This window comes from Tachysurus fulvidraco, chromosome 2 (genome assembly GCF_022655615.1).
Source record: "Tachysurus fulvidraco isolate hzauxx_2018 chromosome 2, HZAU_PFXX_2.0, whole genome shotgun sequence".
Lineage (NCBI taxonomy): Eukaryota > Metazoa > Chordata > Actinopteri > Siluriformes > Bagridae > Tachysurus > Tachysurus fulvidraco.
In genome coordinates, this window is record NC_062519.1 from 35,825,229 (window position 1) to 35,845,332 (window position 20,104).

The following is a 20,104-nucleotide window of genomic DNA, read 5'->3' on the forward strand; positions in this document are numbered from 1 at the left end:
CCAGTGTCAGTGCTTCATAGGCTGAGTTAAAGCTGTTAGTTTTCAGAGGAAAGTTTTCAGAATTGGATGATTGGGTTTGTGGATCTTCTTGATAAGACAAGAAATTTGCATGGTTTTTGTCTCGTTAACTTTGGGACATAAAAAAGGAGGCTGGATATAATGTGCGTAACTAACTTTCCGTTTTTAGTAAATACTGTAGATGCTAGGCGCCTGAAACGTGCTAGGGTGGAACATGCTGTTATTGGAAAACGATCAGCTTCTGGGTGGTATTGGCTCGACATGTTCTGTTTATTCTTCATTTAATTCAGAGCAATTTTTTTTGGCTGCTTAGTTCATCTTTTATCCTTTCATCCACTGTCAGACTCTTAGCCTTCATCTGCTCAGCTGTGTGTTTGGACTCTACTCTTTCTCAAAAGCCCGTTCATATAAAAGCATCAGTTAACTAAATAGACAGAGGTATAGAAATGTCAAATTGCATTAACGTAGGCCTGCCTTGTGCATCTTTTGGCATTGACAGTTGGCTCACAGTCCTTTACTTGTCATCAGCCAAACTTCTCACATTAGCTCAAGAAAATAACTGGAGGGCTTACTGCAGTTTTTCAGCTTTCATTTTCAGTAGATTCACAAAAGGCACTGAAAGATCACCTGAACACAGAGCAGTGTCATTAATTTGAAACAAAACTAAAGGGCGTTCATTTTTAAGTCAGTTCAGTGTGTTTTTGTTTGTGTGTGTTTGTTTGTTTGTTTTGTTTGTGCGCGCACGGACGCATGGTTGCTTACACCACACAGCCTCAACGATGATGATGATGTCTCTGTTGAATCAATAACTTGGTCAGCATCTGGTGGGCAATTTTGTTTTTCCCTTCATGTTTCACCACCGCAAAATTTCCATGTTTCCAAGTAAACTGCAAACAAGCCTCACTGATTCATCCAATTCATCAAGAAGGGGAAAAAGTGTAGGTTTTAAAATAGAACATGTAAAAACACCAGGCCTTGCAAAACAGACTTGGTTCTGTTGATTAGAAGAGTGAGGAGTTTGTGGAGAGTGTGCAATTGGGTTTTACTGTTAGCCCCAGCGGTCTCGGGTCTGAGACGTAGCAGAGCTTCTTCATCAAAGCCCTGTGTATAACCCATCTTTTAGTGCAGGACAGAGAAAATCTCCCTCGTCTGGCAGAAAAAAATGGACTCTGTGTTTATCAGCGGCTTGTTGTTCAGAGCAAACTGGTTCGACTGGTGTAATTTTTAATGGTCTCATCCTTACCACGGCATTCTAGTCAGATTTATTTGAAATGATTTTCAGCCATCGTTGCTTTAAGATGTGTAAACATTTGGCGTTCTCTGCCGCCTCAGTGGGTTAACCATAACGCAACGTCAAACATCCCAGTGCATGATTAGTTTACGAACCCTGTGACCTCTTACCCAGCCTTTCATCCCGTATCCAGTGTGTTTAACTCCACAGCTGACCATAGTCTCTGTTTTTCTGAAACTCGTTGACCTCCAGACATTCATTGTTGTTAGACTTATTTATCAAAAGCTCAATAGTTTCCACATTTCTTCTCATTGAATTTGATCAGCTTTTCTTTGCTCTATAAAATATTCAAAGCATTTTAATCTAATCTGTGTTTTGTGAGGAGCCAAAAAACCTCCCAGTGCAAGATTATCTTTCAAAACCAAAACCTTTTTTTTTGTCTCAAGAACCTTTTTAACTAAACCCATCTTTTTGTCTGACATTAGATCTGCTTTCAAGAATTAATGAGGACTCATGGCTTCCTTCATGGATTGTTTGTTAAATCGCAGATAAATGATAACGTGATCAATATCTAACTGGCCCATTAATGTTGTTATGGCTGTGATTTTGTTAAGAGGAAATGATAGCGTCTGTAATTGAGAGCTGTCCACCTCATTTCCTGTAATTCTCTTAATCAAGCCTGGCTGTTAGGTGCACTCTCAGTGTATTTGCTCTGGTACTTAAACATTCGGGTTGTTTTTCTTTCAATCCGAATGGCTATATCAATGATTGAGCCATTGTATGAGAGTTAGTAGGCTCTTGTTCATGAAAGCTAACAGTAGCAGTCCAGGATGAGGTTATCATATGTAAACAAGAGGTCTGGAGTTCAGTCAAAACGATAAAGCCAGCCGTGTTTGTTGAGTGGTGTGAAGTAAAAGAGTGTTGGTTGATAAAGCTTCCCAGTCGCTGTATAGACGGACACATGCGTTTGCTTTTAACGGTTTGTTTTGTTCGTTCTTAGTTTGTGGCAAGATGTGTGGAAACATTTGTTTGCTAACGTTAACTCTGATATGGGTTCAAACGAACAAGTATATTGTTCATGGCATAACTATTTCAGTCAGTGCAATTCCTAAATTACAATAAAGAATGCTGTCAGCATTTCCTATAAGAAATGAAACTTGATGTTCTAGGAAAGCAAACAACAACAAGGTGGTGTGTTACAGCCCCGATTTGAAGCCAGTTTACTCTTGATACCTATTAGGTGCTTATTTTCCAGTTTGTCTATATCTATTAATAGGCCTTTATCTATTAATTATTACAATTACCCTTTTTTTTTTTTACCATTTTTGTTTTTGTGATTACATTAAATGTTGTGGAGTAGCCACAAGACAAGGTAATACCTGTTATCAATATATCAGCTTTATATCAGCTACAAAAAGTTTGTTCCCTCACCAGCCTCTGTTTTGTCTCTTGCTTGAAGCTAATAATACAAAAAAGCAAAAAGTCTTCTGACCTTGTTAATTTGCACTTAAATAAAAACAATGGAATGAGTTTATTAGCCCGTGGAGCTACAATACACATTATTGTGCAAGTTAATGCTTTAGAATCATCTCCTAAGACACACGTTAATATAAACGTTGCTTTGTACAGCACCTGGCAACACTGCCTGAGCTGCTGTTAGAGAAAATGAATCAGAACTTTTTGCAGTTAAACACTGCTGTGGCATTATAAGAGCTTGTTGTCAGTGATAGAGATAACTGTGTTTATCTACTTCACCTAGCTGTTTGTATGAATAGGACCTGATAAGAAGAATGGATTGCTTTTTGTTTTGTTTGTATAATCTATAATGGCAAGTTAAAGCTTTTATGTAAAACATATATTTGTAGAGCCATTTCATCAATTGTTCAGTCAGAAGTATTTGTAAACAAAGCTCTAAAGCTGTAGAATTGGCAACCGTTTATTGAAATTCAGTAACTGCCACTACACTACCAGTCCAAATGTGCTTTTAGACAGGACAATGTGTCAGACTTATTGTTTGCAGTAATCTCACATACACTACAGTTAGAGGTGGATACAAATGTGTGGAAAATGTGGCGTTGGAATAACGTGAAACGTGTCTTTCTCTAGTCTGTACTCCAGGCATTGACATCGGAAATGACATCAGTGAGTTCAAGAAGTTGGAGAACTGCACAGTGGTCGAGGGCTACCTGAAGATCCTTCTCATTGTAAACAAGAACACCAATCAGGAGGTCTTCCGCACGCTCAGTTTTCCCAAGCTGACCATGATCACAGACTACTTGCTCCTCTTCCGTGTCCCCGGTCTGGAAAGCCTGAGCACGCTGTTCCCGAACCTGTCGGTGATCCGAGGCCGCAATCTCTTCTACAACTACGCCCTGGTCATCTACGAAATGAACAACTTGAAAGACATCGGCCTCTACAACCTCCGCAACATCACCCGTGGTGCCATTAGGATCGAGAAGAACCCGGAGCTCTGTTACTTGGATTCCATCGACTGGTCTCTCATCATGAACGCAGACTTAAACTTCATCACCAGAAACAAGCAGGGCAAGGAGTGCACAGACTTTTGCCCGGGGTTCACAGAGGAGAATCCACAGTGCATTAAGACCAACTTCAATGGCATCTCAAACTACCGCTGCTGGACATCCAAGCACTGCCAGAAAGGTAAGAGCTGGTGGGATTGTCAGTTAGTTTATTAATCATCTACACTTTCTGCTTCATCTAAACTACCTCTTCTGTAGTATATTGTATATGTTTTACAAACTTCCCACTGAGGTCTCTTTTGGAATGAAAATGTTGGTGTCTCTATTTGGTGGTCACTAAAGCAAATCTGATCCACACGCTCAGATCTTGGCACAGGTTTTTCCTGATGCAACCCTCCCATTTTATCCAGGGATGGGACCGGCAAGGAGAGTTAGCCCCACAATAGCCGGGATCTTTTGGAATCAAAATAACAGCACATTATTGTCAGTGAGTCTCTTCCGGTGAATTTAAAGAACGTTTATTGGAGAGGAATTTGTGTGACCATAGCTCAGCTTGGCTTGGGCCGATTTCTGTTTGTCTACTTTAACTTGTCCCCGTCCCGTGTCTCTTCAGCTGACGTTTACACCCCTTCGCTTACAAACACGACTTGATAACGAGGTGGAACTCAATCCGAGAGCTGTTAAAGGTGATTAAAGTGCAGCAGGATAAGCCATATGTCTGAAACCACACCCTGTGCACTTTACAGTGCTTTATTTTTGGAGATTTGCCATTTTGTTAGTGTCTGAAAGCATGGTGGAGAATATCCAGGGCACCTATGGAATTCCATAAAGCACTGCAATAGGTCATTGTCTAAACAATGTACGTCAGCTGATAATGAAGAGCCATAATGCACCTTTTGTACTAAATATGGAGAGGATTAGTACTTTAGACAGGAAACTTTTCCAATAATTTACCAGAAAGAAGCATAAGATTGTTTTAGGTTGCGAACACACAAAAATTAGGCTTGTGTGATATCACAGTTTAATCTTTCCTACATGATCTTATCTTACAATGATGTCCAGTGTGATTTTTAAAATGCTTGAGGTTTTGCACTTAATTAGGTTTTTCAGTGAGTCTTTGTTATAGACCTGTATGCTAGGACCATATCTGAACACAGTTAAGCGAAACCATATTAAATCTAGCCATACGTAAAGGTTGGAGTGCAGCGGTACTCAGTCATCGTGACAAAAGCTGAAAGTTAAAAGAAAATAAACAGGAAGGAAAACTATGCAAAAGAATACATGCTCCAACCTGGTCATTGTATTATGACTAAAATCCAAATGAGTGGCATCAAGCATTCAATTCCAATGTTAAGCAAAATCTGTGTCACAAATACTTCATAATATCACAGTGATGGAAGCAGCCAAAGAAGATGGTGAGCAGGTGATGCTGAATAAAAAAAAAAGCTTACGTGTTGAATCTCTACACAAACCTGCTGTCCAGGTCCAATGATCCGAGCCTCAAATCAGTTCAAATCGATTTATTTGTATAGCGCCTTTAACAATTCACGCTGTCTCAGAGCAGCTTCACTGAAGTATAGAAACAAAATGAAAATAAAGTAATAAATAAAATTCATTCAACATTTAGAAAAAAAAATCTAAATCCATGGCATCAACCCTTTTAACACTTCTGAGTACTACCTCGAACCACAGAGATGTCAAACTACTATCTTAAAACTTGAAATTTCATTTGTAAAAGTGTGCCAAGTAATACACGTAACCACAAGTAATATGAACCATCAATCATTCCAGCATGTAACAGCACAAGAAAGAGAGCACACTTGCACAAACACACGGATGTTCACGTTGACCGTTCACACCAAAACAGATAAAGCCTTGCGAATTCATCCATAGAGTGATCAGTGTGTACATTAGCAGTTTCTGCGGAATTTTCTTCCCATGTTGTTCACCTGCAGATTCCCGGCCACCAGCCAGCTCTCGGCATCATATCTAAGCTAACAAACAGGGAAGGGCGAAGGCTAACAAGTGCTTATTCCGGTTTATTAACAATATATAAATAAAGCCCTATTTTCAAAGCAGTATTATTTTTTTATTTGATATGTAGCCATGTTTACCCTTGTCATGATTTACAATGTTGACGCATCTCAGTGCTTTAGCTGCAGTGAGCTTCTTGCACTTCTCACTCATTATGGCTAATTATCGTGCTAAGTCCGGCACAAGGCCATTATATGAGTCTACTCCTTACCTACTACGGTTGCTTTGAGGTTAAAGGGAAGAACACACATTTCAGATCAGAGCTTTCTTTCTTTCTTTCTTTCTTTCTTTCTTTCTTTCTTTCTTTTTTATTGAGTGTGCTACATGAGATTGCTACATGAGGGCAAGGACTAGGGCTCAGGACTTTATACACTGACCTGTTCCCGTATTAACATCTTAATAAGCTCAGCATATTTTATTACTAAGTTAGCGCTCATATCTTAGCCTGATTATTTGGGTTTCTGGCTAGATCCCTGTAGATTCTTCTTAATTGGTGGGCTAGCGAATAAATTTAAGATCTGTCCACCGCTAATGGAGAATACACCACAGCCTGATAGAAGATTAGATAGAGTTATGACTGAGTGTCTGACATCACTGGGAGTGCAGAGTCTGAATTCTAGCACTATAACGTCATGGTCAGCGCTTAAAGGACTGTGTGCACAGCACTGGCTCAAACTGGCTTTTATTATACCTTTTACAGTCAGTGACACAGGAACCGCGAGAAAAATAGTTTCTGAGCGTGTGAAATCAATGACCAGTGAAACTAGCATACGTTTTTAAGTATTTTACGGTCATAAGTATTAAAATCAATGTGAAATCAGGGTTAAAACCAGTGATTGAAGACATTTCTTAATAATGCTTCTATGCATAGGATATATAAAAAATAGCAGCTTATGTGATGTTAAAAAAAAAAAATTAATCACTTAATCAGGTCAGAATATGTGTGAAATTTTAAAAGGAAAGGTAAAAAAAGTGCTTTTCATTATCAGCTTACTAGCAGACACCTGATGGTTTTGTACCTTGATAAAAGCCCCACAATAAAAGGCCCACAATGCTACCACCACCATGTTGCCCTGTGGACATGGTTGTATTTTTGTTGTTGTTTATGTTGTTGTTTTTCCACCAAACGTACCATTTGGATGTATGGATTCTTCCTCTTTTTGGAATTCCCATCAGACCAAAGCACGCTGCGCTTTGCCACATGGTTTGACATGGTTTTATTAAGCGTTGATGTTTTTTGCGAGAGAGGTCTTTCGTCTAGCCGTCTTACTCCACAGCCCAGACTTGAAGAATATGAGAGATTGTTGTCACATGCAAAGAATAATCAGTACTTGTCAGATAATCATGCAGCCCCTTTAATGTTGCTGAAGGTCTCCTGGCAGCCTCTGCTAAGTTTTTGTCTTGTCTTTTTTAGAAATCTCTGAGGGACGTCTTGTTCTTGATGTCCCTTTTTTGTGTCCTGATTGATAGCTTTCAGCAAGGAAGAAGGCTTGCCTGCTTTGTAAGCTCTTTGTAGAATGTGGCCTGAGCAGTCAGATGAATCCAAGATGATGTGACGAGAATCTTACAGAAACACACTGGTCTTCCTTTAAATGTAATTTCTCATTATAGATGGAGAAACTTCTGACATGATTTATCTTGGTTTCATTTATTATTATTATTATTATTATTATTATTATTATTATTATTATTATTATTTACTAATTCCCGCCATTTTAACAGGAGTGTTTAGTTCTTTATGTACAAATATGTCCATTTGTATGTGTCCTATACAGACTTTCTAAATATAGTATAGCAGGTACAGTGAGGATTGAAAGATGCCCAGTTTCTGTCTCAATGAATGATGGGATGGTACTATAGCAGACATGGTGCCTGTGTCTCTGAGGGGAAAACTATGTAGCAGTTCCTTCTGGCTTCTCTATAATTACCTTGTTTTTCTTGGGCACAGATGTTTCTTGAAGGGCTTGTGGTGGTTTCCTCGTCAGCCTGCCTGGCCTTTCTTCTCCGTGTGTCTTTAATTACCGCTCAGGCCTTACAGCAGGATGCACCACCTCTATGCATTTGAGCCCATTTTAGAACAGATAAAGTTTAGCCCCATGCATTTCCTCTACCTTTAGGGATGTAAAGAAAAATCCTTGTTCCTAAAAGGCTACTTGCAACGGGTTGAATTTGGGCGTTTTTTTTGTTTGTTTGTTTGTTTTTTTGCTCCACAGTTGTATAGAATGTTATGGATAGTAAATCATGTAAGTTAATTATTGTGCTGTAGATGTGAGTGCAGGTGCAGGAACTGTCTGTGTTTCTTTTTGGAGAGATTTAGCCATTAAATGAACTATATGTCATGTAAAAAAACACCCAGATGTATAAATCCATTGTTATAAAAGTCACAGTCGCATGCCGAGTCCCAGGAACCAGGCAGCTCTGGTAATGACAGCTAAAAACCAGACACGGTGAAGCCTAACACACTCTCCCTCTTGTCCAAGCATTTCAAGCTGCTCTTAACTCCTGTAACTCTCCTGGATGGACGAATGTGCTCTCCTTTCTTTCCAGTTCCTGATGTCACTGTGAATTACAGGTTCAAGAGAGAGTTCGTCATCCTCGCACCCAGAGAGCTTGATCCGTTGTGTTTTCTTGGCTCCTGGCGACAGATAGCTGTGGTATCATTTGAAGATTTACATGAATATCTTTCTTATAATACGTTGTCGTTTCTGTATTAGCAGATTGCACAGGACGAGTATGACGGACTCGCCACATAATTATTTAACAAAGAATAATGTAAATCTGTTGATGTCGTAAAGGTTTTAATATTTATTTAATTGCTTTGAAGGAAACCTTTGGGTCAGTGGTTTGTCAGTCAGTTTGCAGTCGTTATAGTGTTACATGTTACAGTAAATGTATAAAATGTATTCGTCCTGTATTTGTATTTAAAATGTATTTGGGCATTTCACATGTATTATTAGGATTTGGTGCAGTTGGGGGTCTAATATTTTGTATTTAAATAAGATTTCATGCCCATGCTGCTGTTTTATATTGATGTGTTATTGAAATGTTGCGAACTGACCATCATAATGTCCCAGTAAAGTACATGTCAAGTTTGGTTCAGGAAGGATTTCTCCGCTGCTCTTGAGGATCATTCCAGCGTTGTGTAAGAATTATTATCTGCAGTGTCTCCCAGGCCAGTGTGTAAACCATGTTCAATATGCTGTGCATGTTTATGACACAAAGTGTAGATGTTTTGTGCAGTTCAGGGAAAGTTCAGTCAGCATTGTGTATCCAGCTGAAGTGTGAGCCGCCTCAGCGGGAGGCCCAGGGGGAGTCGAGGCAGAAGGAAAGCTCTCATCGCTTAACAAGCCGTCTCTGAGTGATCTCATCCGCTCCACATCAGCGCCGGAAACCTTCAGCTCCGGGCCAACACGACGTGGCGAGCTAAAGCCTCGTTTTAATTACCACCAGTTTATCTTCCCACATGTTAAAGGCCGTCTTTCTTCACACAGGGCAATACTTCCTATTGTGTGTGCTTGTGCTCAGCTCATGCCAGCATACTTTATTAAGCTCTCCTTGTGAAGTGCTTAAAAAAATAAAAATAAATAAATAAAAATGGGTCAAGTGTTGTCTCTGCCAGTCTTAACTGCCAGGCTGAAGGTCAAAGGGAGTGTCTGCACATTGAATTTGTCCTGACTATATGCTAAAATGCATCTGAACTATATGTAACCCTTAGGTTTTCTACTTCAGTCATGAGATTACAGTATCTTTTTGAGCAAACCGCTTGGGTATTGTTTCTACATCCCAGAAATTCATTATCTGTCCAAGATAACGTTGAGTAATTATTGTTCCTACTAGCAGATGGACCGGTTTCTCTCGGTTTTGCCCCATTTGTAAATCAGGTGACCACTAGTTTAATGGATAAAATGAATAGTTTTGGCAACCTGCAAATGGACACTGTACTGGACCTACTTGTTCCCTGGGTAGGATAACTTCGAGTTTATTCCAGAGAAAAATCTATATATCTTAGCTGTCCAACCTTTTGTCAACTTCATGTAATATTTTTGGAGTCATGTAGGCTTGGAATGATTGTCTGTGATATCAGGAATGGCTCAAAGATTCCAATTTCCAGGATGGCCGTTACAGTTGGATGATGCAAATGCTGATGCCTGCCTTGTATGAACCTGGATAGACTGCAGGCAAAACATCATTCTCTGCTGAATCCTAACTTCTTTTATCCTCGCTCGCATAAAATGGTAAAGCGAAAGTAAAAGACTCAGCTCACAGAACACGAGTCAGGGTTTTAATCAAGCGTTTGTGTGAAACGACATGTTGTTTATCATGTCTACTTCGCTATACCAGAACTCATTATGTATCTCCTCTGCTGTTCATCAGAGAGCACATACATGTGTAGAATTGTACGTAAACTTTATAATGAGCTTAGTTACAGTACATGAATAATGATGGGATGACGGTGTATCCCGTTTTGTGAAAATAAAAATAAGCTCTTCATAACAGACAAGAGAGACAAGTTATTTTAGCTGAAAGCTTTCGTAAACTTCTAAATCTATGAATATCCCTATTTCTTTTATGTCGTATTAGTATAATGAAACGGATTCCGCCTGCCGTAGTCGAGATTGTTTACAGATTGTTGTCTTCAGGCACTGCAAAGCAATTTCTGACAAAGAGCTAGTGTTTGACATTAGAGCTGGCATTGTCCCCACTGTACAGGGAAAAAAACAGCCATCACAGGCACAGCACTACTAACCTTCATCATTCCTCAAGAATGTGTGTGGAAAGCAACGGGGGGAGCAGGAGGAGTGTCGAAGTGTAGAAAAGGCAAAGAATAGGCAAAGGAGTAGAGGGAGGACAACGTATGTCATTCAGGGACTGCTCGCTTGTTTAAGCTTCAGATTCCAGGCTTTTGCCCAAACATGTCAGAAATGGTCTGGCACTCGCCGTTGGTTAAAAACAGGAAATGCCATCGCTTTGTGCCTTTTGCTTTGTTTCAGGGTGGTCGCGGGTAATGAGAGTTTGGCAGGAAGTCCAAAGTTAGGCTTAGAAGATGAAGAGCAATGCCATAAAGTATGATGATTAACCGATATGTACCCATGTTAACTGCAGGCCTGAGTGGCATGGAGACTATCCTGCTCCTTTATTAACTTCCCCTCTACACATGCTTTTTTTTCACCGCAAAATTGTTTGATTATACTGGTTTTGTTGTAACTAGTATAAACGAGCCCTTCTTTAACTACCTTTAGCACTGCTGCATTGCTCTGCTGTATTGAATTCCCTCAATGCGACGGGTGTGCCAGTTCCTAAGGTCTTATCCTTCCAAGACGTCTTCTAGACGTTATGGACTTTAGGGGTTTCATTTTTCACTGGTATTCAAGCAATGAATTGGGTTGTAAAACAGGTTAAAGCTAGTCTAAGAGGAAGGAGGGTTTCACAAAAAAAAAGATGAAAAGATGATTCACTAAAAGCCTGTGTTACTGATTAACTCCTAGTGCTTTGAAAATCAAATCTGATTAACATACTCAAGCTTCTAAATGCTCTGGTTTGCATGGCATAAATCTACCAGGACATGCCCAGGAAGAACAGGAAATAGCTCTGAAACTGACTGTAATTTGCCTCAGCCTCAGGTTTTTGTCTCTCCTGCGACTGCCGCTTGTGAAGAGGAAATTAGGTCTGCTGTGTGGAGCGAGTTGCCTACAGAGTATGTTACAAGATAATTCAGCCCACACACTTAACGGTTCATTCATAAAAGTGCTAGCATGCAGCTACTTCCTGTTTACCAGCTCGGACACTATAACAGATTCCACGCAGTCTCAGCTAAATGGCCGAATAGAACAGAGATGTTTTTCCTCCCAACTGCGCTATTACATTCTCGGTGCTTTCTGTTTCCCAGTAGAGATTTCAAACCAATATGCTGCTTCTATCATTTTTCATTTACTCTTTTATATGTTTACACTCAGTCCCTGGCCTTGTGAGTGTGTGAGCTGAGGTTAACAGTGCCAGCTTGTGACCGTAGTAGTGCTAAAGGCTCGGCTTCTCCATGCCTGTTTGTGCATGTTGTAGACTCCCGTGCCTTCAATTCTCTTACAGTGCATCGTTTCTGCCAGCTTTTATTTTGGGGATTAAACAATGTCCACTAATCCGCTTTAAATAATTGTTTGGCCGAAAAACATGCATTTTTCTCACACCACAAATGTTGATTTTATCAAGTTTGTTTGTTTTTTTCTTTTTTGGGGGGGGGGGGGTGTATGAATGTGTATGTGTACACACAAAGGTCTGTCACGCAGGCCAAAAATTTTCAGTATTTTATTTACACCCTGTACATCTGTGATTTTCTGCTGCCTCATTGTGTGCTAAGTCAGTAGACGACTTATGTTTGCCCTTAACTTGAAATGACATTTGAGTTTAAACTTTGTTGGTATTTCTCATTAGCCAATTAAGAGTGTTGTCATTAAAAGAACGAGCCACCTGTTTATTAAACTTCAGCCCAGCACTTCGTCCGCAGTCCTTTCTTAGTGCTATCATATTTTAGTTTGAATCCAAACACCTCTAAACAAGTACGAATTCTACGCCTTCTATAACAGACTGTGTGATGTTTTGCCCATGTCTGTACAAAGATCCTCTATCAACAGACCTGCAATTAAATGTAATTACCACATAATGCTTACGTCATTCAGAGTTGGATAAACAAAAATGTTCTTCATAGTGAGCTTGAGGTATTAAGAACGTTTATTCAATACGTTTATATTAATGCTTTTGTTTGCGTTTTTTCTTTGCTTCTATTGTATTGTGTTGTGCTATCGTCTGTATTGGTGGATTTTAAATGGGTGTGGTCTTTTTGGGTCTATGTCAGCACAATCATTAAGCATACAGTGAGTAAATAAAGCAATTTGAAGAGACTGTTGAAGAGGAACTTGGGTCTTGTTCTGCTTGTCAGCACCATGTTGAGTAGCTCTGGCGGTGGAACGGTCTCACTCTCTTCTGGCACACACATCACATCATCTTGGCTGTAGTTGTATGCCCTTTGTGTTCCAGTGATCCCTTTGGCTTCTTTTGGTGCTATTAATAGTATTTATTGTTTTAAAATATGCCCATTGTAGACAAATGTGTCAGTAGATTGACTGACAAAAGTAATGGGATTGTGACACTAATGTATCTGCTGCTTAATCGTTTTCTTACTTCCTTTGATTCTGCATGTAGGGACATCTGGGAAAAACTTGCAGCTCTTAATACAGGACCTGTCCACTCTCATGCCATTACCTGTTTAACACTTTTAGAGATTGTGTTAACGGGATGGCTCTACCTAACTAAGATATTCACTAGTATTATTAGGTGTTATGCCACTTTGCCGGATATGATGAGACATCGGGCTCCGCTCATCTCCGGCAAGATAAATGATGGATAAATGTAGTGTTTGCTATAATTTCTACCTGAAAGTGTTTTTAGTGCTTTAATCTTGGTTTGTGTGCTTCCTATCTTGTATATACATGTTCTCCTTTGTATCGTCTGTAGGTCCTATACGGACAGTATGTGCAAATGCTTTGACAAAGGCGGCTTTACATTTAAAGTTTGCCCTCAGGTCAGACGATTTATTAAATTGCTGTGTTTGAGCTCAATAGCTGAATCAGCTTCAGCTTTGTACAAACAAGCCCCCACCTGCTAATCTCTTAGTTAAATGTCACTTGATTATGACATGCATCAATTTACACTGATGGGACTAATTTACTTGACACATGCCTTTCATTCAGGAATCGTGACAACCAGTTCATCAAATTAAAGGATTTAACAGGCGTCTTTATGTATTTTTCCACACCCAAGCTTCTCGTTTCATAAGTTGAAGTGCTTGTATCTAAAATTGAAATTTTTACACGCACATGTACACACACCTGCGTGCACACAAGCAAACCCGTACTTTCCTTTTGTTGGGAAGTCAGGATCAAATCAAGACTGCCCCATAATCAACAGTAAACAAAGAAGTGCTTCTTTACATGTGAAAGCGTTACACTTTTATATACACTAGTGTTTAACTCAATCAGCATACTCATATATTGTTCAATCTAAAACATCAGCTGTAGGGTTCACTGATTTGAGGCAGTAAATAATACAAGGGATCACTGTTAGCAGGCTGGATTGCTGACACAAAAGATGAACATGGAAGTGGCTGTGTTTCAACCCACTTTGTAGCTCAGACACACAGAGGTTAAACAGTTTACACACTTTCGAGGATGTGGGAGCAGTATAAATATAGCTGAACCGCATTGTTCAATTCCTAAAAAAATAAAAATGCACCTGTTGTGTTTCAGCATTCATATGACATTTATAAAGATAAATACACTCGGGTGTCTTTAAAAACAGAATCCAAATGTTAAGTTCCAGGTTATTTTTAACCATATAAGGAATTCTGAATAATATTTGGCAGACGTTATCAAAAAATATTGAATAATCGTGTTTCTGCAAGATTGTAAGAGATCTGGGGTGCTTTCACACCTATAGTTCGGTTCATTTGGTCCGAACCAAAAGCAAATAAATGATACATTGTATATTTTCAGCAGTTTTGGTTCCTTTTCACACCACACTGATCGTTCTGTACCACACCAGTTGAAACGAACCAAAATGCAGTCATGTGATAACATCCACATCACTCATTGGCCGCATATATTTCCTAAACGGCTTCTCGATTGGTCAGAATAAAGGTGCGGGAAATTTCAACGAAACTCCGGAAGTAAACAAAAAGAGGAAAATACAGGAAAATACAGCATACAGTACACCATGGAGAGACGACTGCGCACTGCAATTATGTTCGTGGTTGTAATCTACTACATCGCTTGTATACAGCATTCTATGCAAAGTCTTAATTTTCAGAATGAAGCACGGATGCGGCTTTAAAATATAATTTTAATGCACTGCAAACGGCGAAGACGCATCGCAAGACACTTCAGGAGGCGGCGAGCATTACTTTTGCGAAACTGTGACATGCTTATCTTCCGAAAATATTGCCAACGACCCACTACGGCAGCTGGTTTAGTCCAAAATGCGCAATACTTTTTGCAGTTAGATCTATTCGATCTCGGACCATGTTCTCACCACAAACGAACCGTAGCAGAGTTCGTTTGAAAGCGTACCGAGACCACATCTTCAAGGAGGTCTCGGTACACTTGTTTGGTCAACTTTTGGTGCGCACCAGAGTTCGATTGCTGCATTCTCACCTGCCCAAACGAACCGCACCAAACGAGCAATCGAACTCTGGTACGATTCAACCGAACTAAACAAGGCAGGTGTGAAAGCACCCCTAGAGAGAATATTATATGAACTATGTGATCTTGGTATTGCTGTGATTTGTTCATTATTGGATAGATGATGCATTTATGTCCAGAGTGTGAAAAGACAGGGCTGTTTTCAGACTCTGGCATTAAAGTGACCCCAAGGGTTAATTGGGTGGTGGTGGGGTGGGGTTGGTTACAAGGGGGAGCTGCTGTTTGTGCCCCTGATTGTTGTAGCTGTGACAGCTTTGAGTCTTCTGCCAGACAGAATCGGTTGAAAGAAGTGATGTCCAGGGTGAGAGGGGTCAGAAATCATTTTCCAGACCCTGTTGTGATTTATCTACTGAGGTTCTGTGAATTGTAGGAGCACAACATTTGGTTATTAATGAGGTGTGGATGCATTAAAACTTAGATTATTGTGTTGTGGAAGGTTGATTTTTTTTTTTTTCCTCTTGCTTTTTTCCCCTCCTGCCTTATAGAGAATATTTTGTATTCTGTAGTGCTCACTTTGCCATGGATGCTCTGTTCTCCTTGCACCCTGTCAGTTCCTGTGTTTAGGGATGCCCTTGAATTTGACTGACCCCACAGTAGAAAGCACAGAGCCATTGATAGTCCTATCCACCCCCCCAGAAGTGTAGCCCTTGATTTAATCCCTGAAGAGAAAAGTTGAAGAACACAGTTGAACACTCTGTTGAAGAATCTCTCATGTGCTTTCCCAGCTACACCTGCTGTCTCCTGTCTGTTAGGAAATCTGTCATCCACCAGCAGATGGGATTCGGTTTAGTCAAATTGCAGAGCCTGATTTGCGGCAGCTTTCTGTTCGTTGAGCTAAAAATTGAGCTGAAGACTACAAACAGCTCCAGGTCTGTCAATATGCTGTAGCATGCAATCCAGGGCCAGGTTGACCATCAGACAAACTGTTGGTTCTAGTAAGGGGTTAGTGATACCTTCAGACCAGACCTTCATGACTACAGAGATCAGATCTGTCAGCCTAGAGACATTTAGTCTCATAGTCTCATCTTTTGAGGAATTGGGATTATGGCAGTGGGAAATGGGTGGGGGGATAGTAGGGTGGCATTCATGGCTTTTGGTCATGTAGGAGATGGCAACAATATATCCTTGGACTCTGAGATCTCCTGTATTCTCTTTCAGACTGATGCAGGATCATCTGACTGACTCTTCAGGTTAGCTGAGTATTTTCTGCTTCCTGCCCTGGAAGCACTCAGTCGCCTTATAAAGGATTCTGTCTGCACTCCTGTCTGCTGCCTCCTCTTTGTAACGCGGCCTTTATATCTTTTTATGTCGAGTTCAGGTGAATAACGTGGTTTTTGTTGTATCTTAATCACATTTGAGTTGGAATACATCCGATGTATGGCTTCACAGCCTGTCTCTTGAACTGTGGAGTCAAAGCAGTCCTGTAACTTTATTTACTGTAGTAACAGACATGATTAGACATACGGTTTCGCCTGTATGTAGGACTGCGGTGAACAAGCGAGTGGTTACAAGGTCAGAAAGATGTCTGTGTGACAGAGTGGTATGTTCCCATAATTTCAGTGTTTTTATTTTTATTTTTTTCTTCAACCTTTTAATCAGTTTATGTTTTACATGAGCTGTCAGGTTATCACTGTTTAATTCCCACAGCCTCTTTTATTTTTTTGTTATTATTTTTAATCTTTCTTACTGTTAATATCTGTTTTGCAGGCATTTATCACACACAGAGTGTAAAAAGTGTTTACAGTTAACAAAATGAGATTCCAGATTAGATGAACATAATCACACCAGTGTTTATTGACAGGAAAGCAGATTTCCCCTCTTTTAGTTTCCTTGTTTGTCCTTTATCTCTGTCCACACTGAGCAGTAGGAAATCCAGGACTCTGTTTCAGTGAGGTTTATATAAAAAATAATCCATTGTTAGTTCTTTCAGTTTACTCTTTTCATCTGCTTTAACACCATAAAACTCGGGTGAAGGAAGGGCTGCTGTTTTTTTTTTGCTTCTGATGGATGAAGCCTGCTCAAAATGGGCTTTTAGATTTTAATTTATGTGAAATTTAATATTTTTTTCTTTGAATAGAAAAGATAAGAACAGGTTTAGTGTACAGTGGGAACTTGCTCAACGAAACTGGACAGTGTTTAGGCATTCGGTTTCATTGAGCCTCACCTGCCGTAGCCTGAGATTCCTGTTTTTGGCCGACATGAGTGGAAACCCAGTCTGTCGTCTGCAAGGATCGATGCGTTGTGCATTTGGAGATGCTTTTTTGTGCCGCATCATTATTAACAGTTGTAAAAGAGCTGATTTGCGTTACTGTAGCCCCCGTGTCAGTTTGAAACTTTCTGGTCATTCCCTCTCATTAATAAGGCATTTTGTTTGCAGAACTACTGCACACTGAATGTTTTTATTTTCACACCATTCTTTATAAACTCGTCGGTAAGTTATGTGTGAAAATCCCTGGAGACCATCAGTCTATGAAATTCTCTACTGGGCCATTTGGAACCAACAACCAGGTCACAGTCAAAAGTCAAAGGCACCGATGTCACATTTTCCCCTTCAGTCTGATGGTTGACGTGAACTGAAGCTCTAGTCATATATCTAGTCTTGTTTCATAATTGGCTGATACAAAAAAATACTTATGATACTGAAAACCCAACATTCATTCAGTGAAGTGGTTGAAAATCTGTTTTGTAAATCACCGAATGTATTTGTTTATAATTAAATAATCGCATTATATGATGATGTAGTTTGATTTTGTGCCATGTTGGAGATAGGGAAATCCATATGATACACCCTAAATAATCTGGTCTAATAACTCCAACTATGAAGGACCGATTGCTGCTTTCAGATGTGACTCACTCACTGAAATACCATGGTAGCATCAGTGTAAAGAAAGCTGGTGGGGGGGATAGTCTTTCACCTGAGAGTGAAACAATCAATGAAGCGTTGAATAGCACAGACTGGTGTCCTCATCCGACCTCTCGTTCTATGGCTTACATCCAAACTGCAGAGTTTGGCTTGGTCTGCTTTTCCTTAACTTATTTGGGCACAGTTTGACAGGAAGTTATCTAGTAAACTGCTGTGTATTAGTCACGCTTTTATCTTTGACTACTTGTACTGCGGCCCTTTGAAACGCTTGTCTTTGAGCCTCCTGCATTCAGGGCCTCAAGCTGGTATTTCTCATAAACTTCACCACTAGTCTTTACTTAATGTTTGAGAAGGTTCCTTTTGATCTTGATTTGCTGTTTCAGATATAGCTATGGGAATCCGAACAAACTAGGGGGAAAACTCATGCTTTTTGGGTTTGTTCCCAGCATGCAAAACATCGGATGCTGTTGGACACAAAACCCAGGTTTATTTGCTTTAGAGACCTTTACAGGCTGTATTTACAATTATCAGTTGACCTTTTGGTTTACGGCTTAATTATACTGTGTTTGTGCTGTCTTAGACCAAACTCCTAGAAGTGAATTAAATCTTGCCAGCGTTCTGTTATGCCAGAGACCTGAGCTAGTCTGTTTTCGTCGCTCTTTTAAACCACACGTTTAGTCATCCTCGTGTGTCTACCTTTTTAAAACAATTAGCTCTCTACAACTGTGCTCTAAACTATTCAGAATACCTCTGCAGGCTCTTACGATCCCTCACCCGTGTGTCTGTCCTTTTTTTCCCTCTTCTTTCTTGCTTTCTTTTCCTCTCCACATTAACTTTCTTGTCGCTGCAAGATGCAGGTGCTAAAGTTCCCAGGCCATGCCATGGCACGGAGATCTCACTGACATGGTAGAACACAGTGGAGAATTGGCACAGCTCTGCATACCTTTTATGAGGAGTAATGCCATGAGTCACATGCATTTGTCCTCCCTACACTTTCCACCCTGATAAAGAGTCGGTTGTAATGCTGAACAGTGTTGTTTCTAACCTCCAATGAACAAAATAAACAAACCAAACATAAAACAACAAACCAGAAAACATTGTCCCGAGGCAGACAGGACCAGTCACGTGAACAGTCACGTGCTGATTGCTGATTTGTCAAGGAACAAGATTTTTAGTTCATCTAGCGAAGGGGAAGCTGCTTGTTATTATAGTGTGGCAATGGAGTTATTTCTAGAATGCAGCAATCGAACTCTGGTGCGCACCAAAAGCGGACCAAACAAGGTTACCGAGACCTCCTTGAAGAGGTGGTCGCGGTACGCTTTCAAATGAACTCTGGTACGGTTTGTTTGTGGTCCGAGATCGAATAGACCTAACTGCAAAAAGTATTGCGCATTTTGGACTAAACCAGCTACCGTAGTGGGTCGTTGGCAATATTTTCGGAAGATAAGCATGTCACAGTTTCGCAAAAGTAATGCTCGCCGCCTCCTGAAGTGTCTTGCGATGCGTCTTCGCCGTTTGCAGTGCATTAAAATGATATTTTAAAGCCGCATCCGAGCTTCATTCTGAAAATTAAGACTTTGCATAGAATGCTGTATACAAGCGATGTAGTAGATTACAACAACGAACATAATTGCAGTGCGCAGTCGTCTCTCCATGGTGTACTGTATGCTGTATTTTCCTCTTTTTGTTTACTTCCGGAGTTTCGTTGAAATTTCCTGCACGTTTATTCTGACCAATCGAGAAGCAGTTCAGGAAATACACTCAAAGACCATGTGACCAATGAGTGATGTGGATGTTATCACACGACTGCATTTTGGCTCGTTTCAACTGGTGCGGAACAGAACAATCAGTGTGGTGTGAAAAGGAACCAAAACTGATAAAAAGCTACAATGTATAATTTTTTGCTTTTGGTTTGGACCAAATGAACCGAACTATAGATGTGAAAGCAACCTAACTTTCTCATACAGATATGTGCTTTAGCCAATCAGAAACCTGCAATAAGCAATAAGGGTGGTTCTTTTCTCTTTTGAGGTATGCTGATGTGTATTTGAGTTTGCTGTTTTGGTTTTGTCATGACATCGATCCAAATTGATCCAAATCAGTAGCTTCTTTCCTCTTTTCATTCTGCTGCATATTTTGTGGTTATTTAAGACCAAGAAGGACTAGATTTGTTGGTAGCAGAGAGGTCATTGCGTACACCATTGGTGTCGGGTCCTGCATGTGTTAGCTG

General features: G+C 40.1%; 1 protein-coding gene across 1 annotated transcript in view; it reads left to right on the top strand.

Annotated features, from left to right (window-relative positions):
- Positions 1-20,104, top strand: part of igf1rb (insulin-like growth factor 1b receptor) — a 66,771-nt gene that overhangs the window by 2,113 nt on the left and 44,554 nt on the right. Inside the window, exon 3 of the mRNA XM_027162655.2 lies at positions 3,356-3,910. Within this exon, the coding sequence (XP_027018456.1) occupies positions 3,356-3,910 (555 nt within the window). The remainder of the gene's footprint in view (positions 1-3,355; positions 3,911-20,104) is intronic.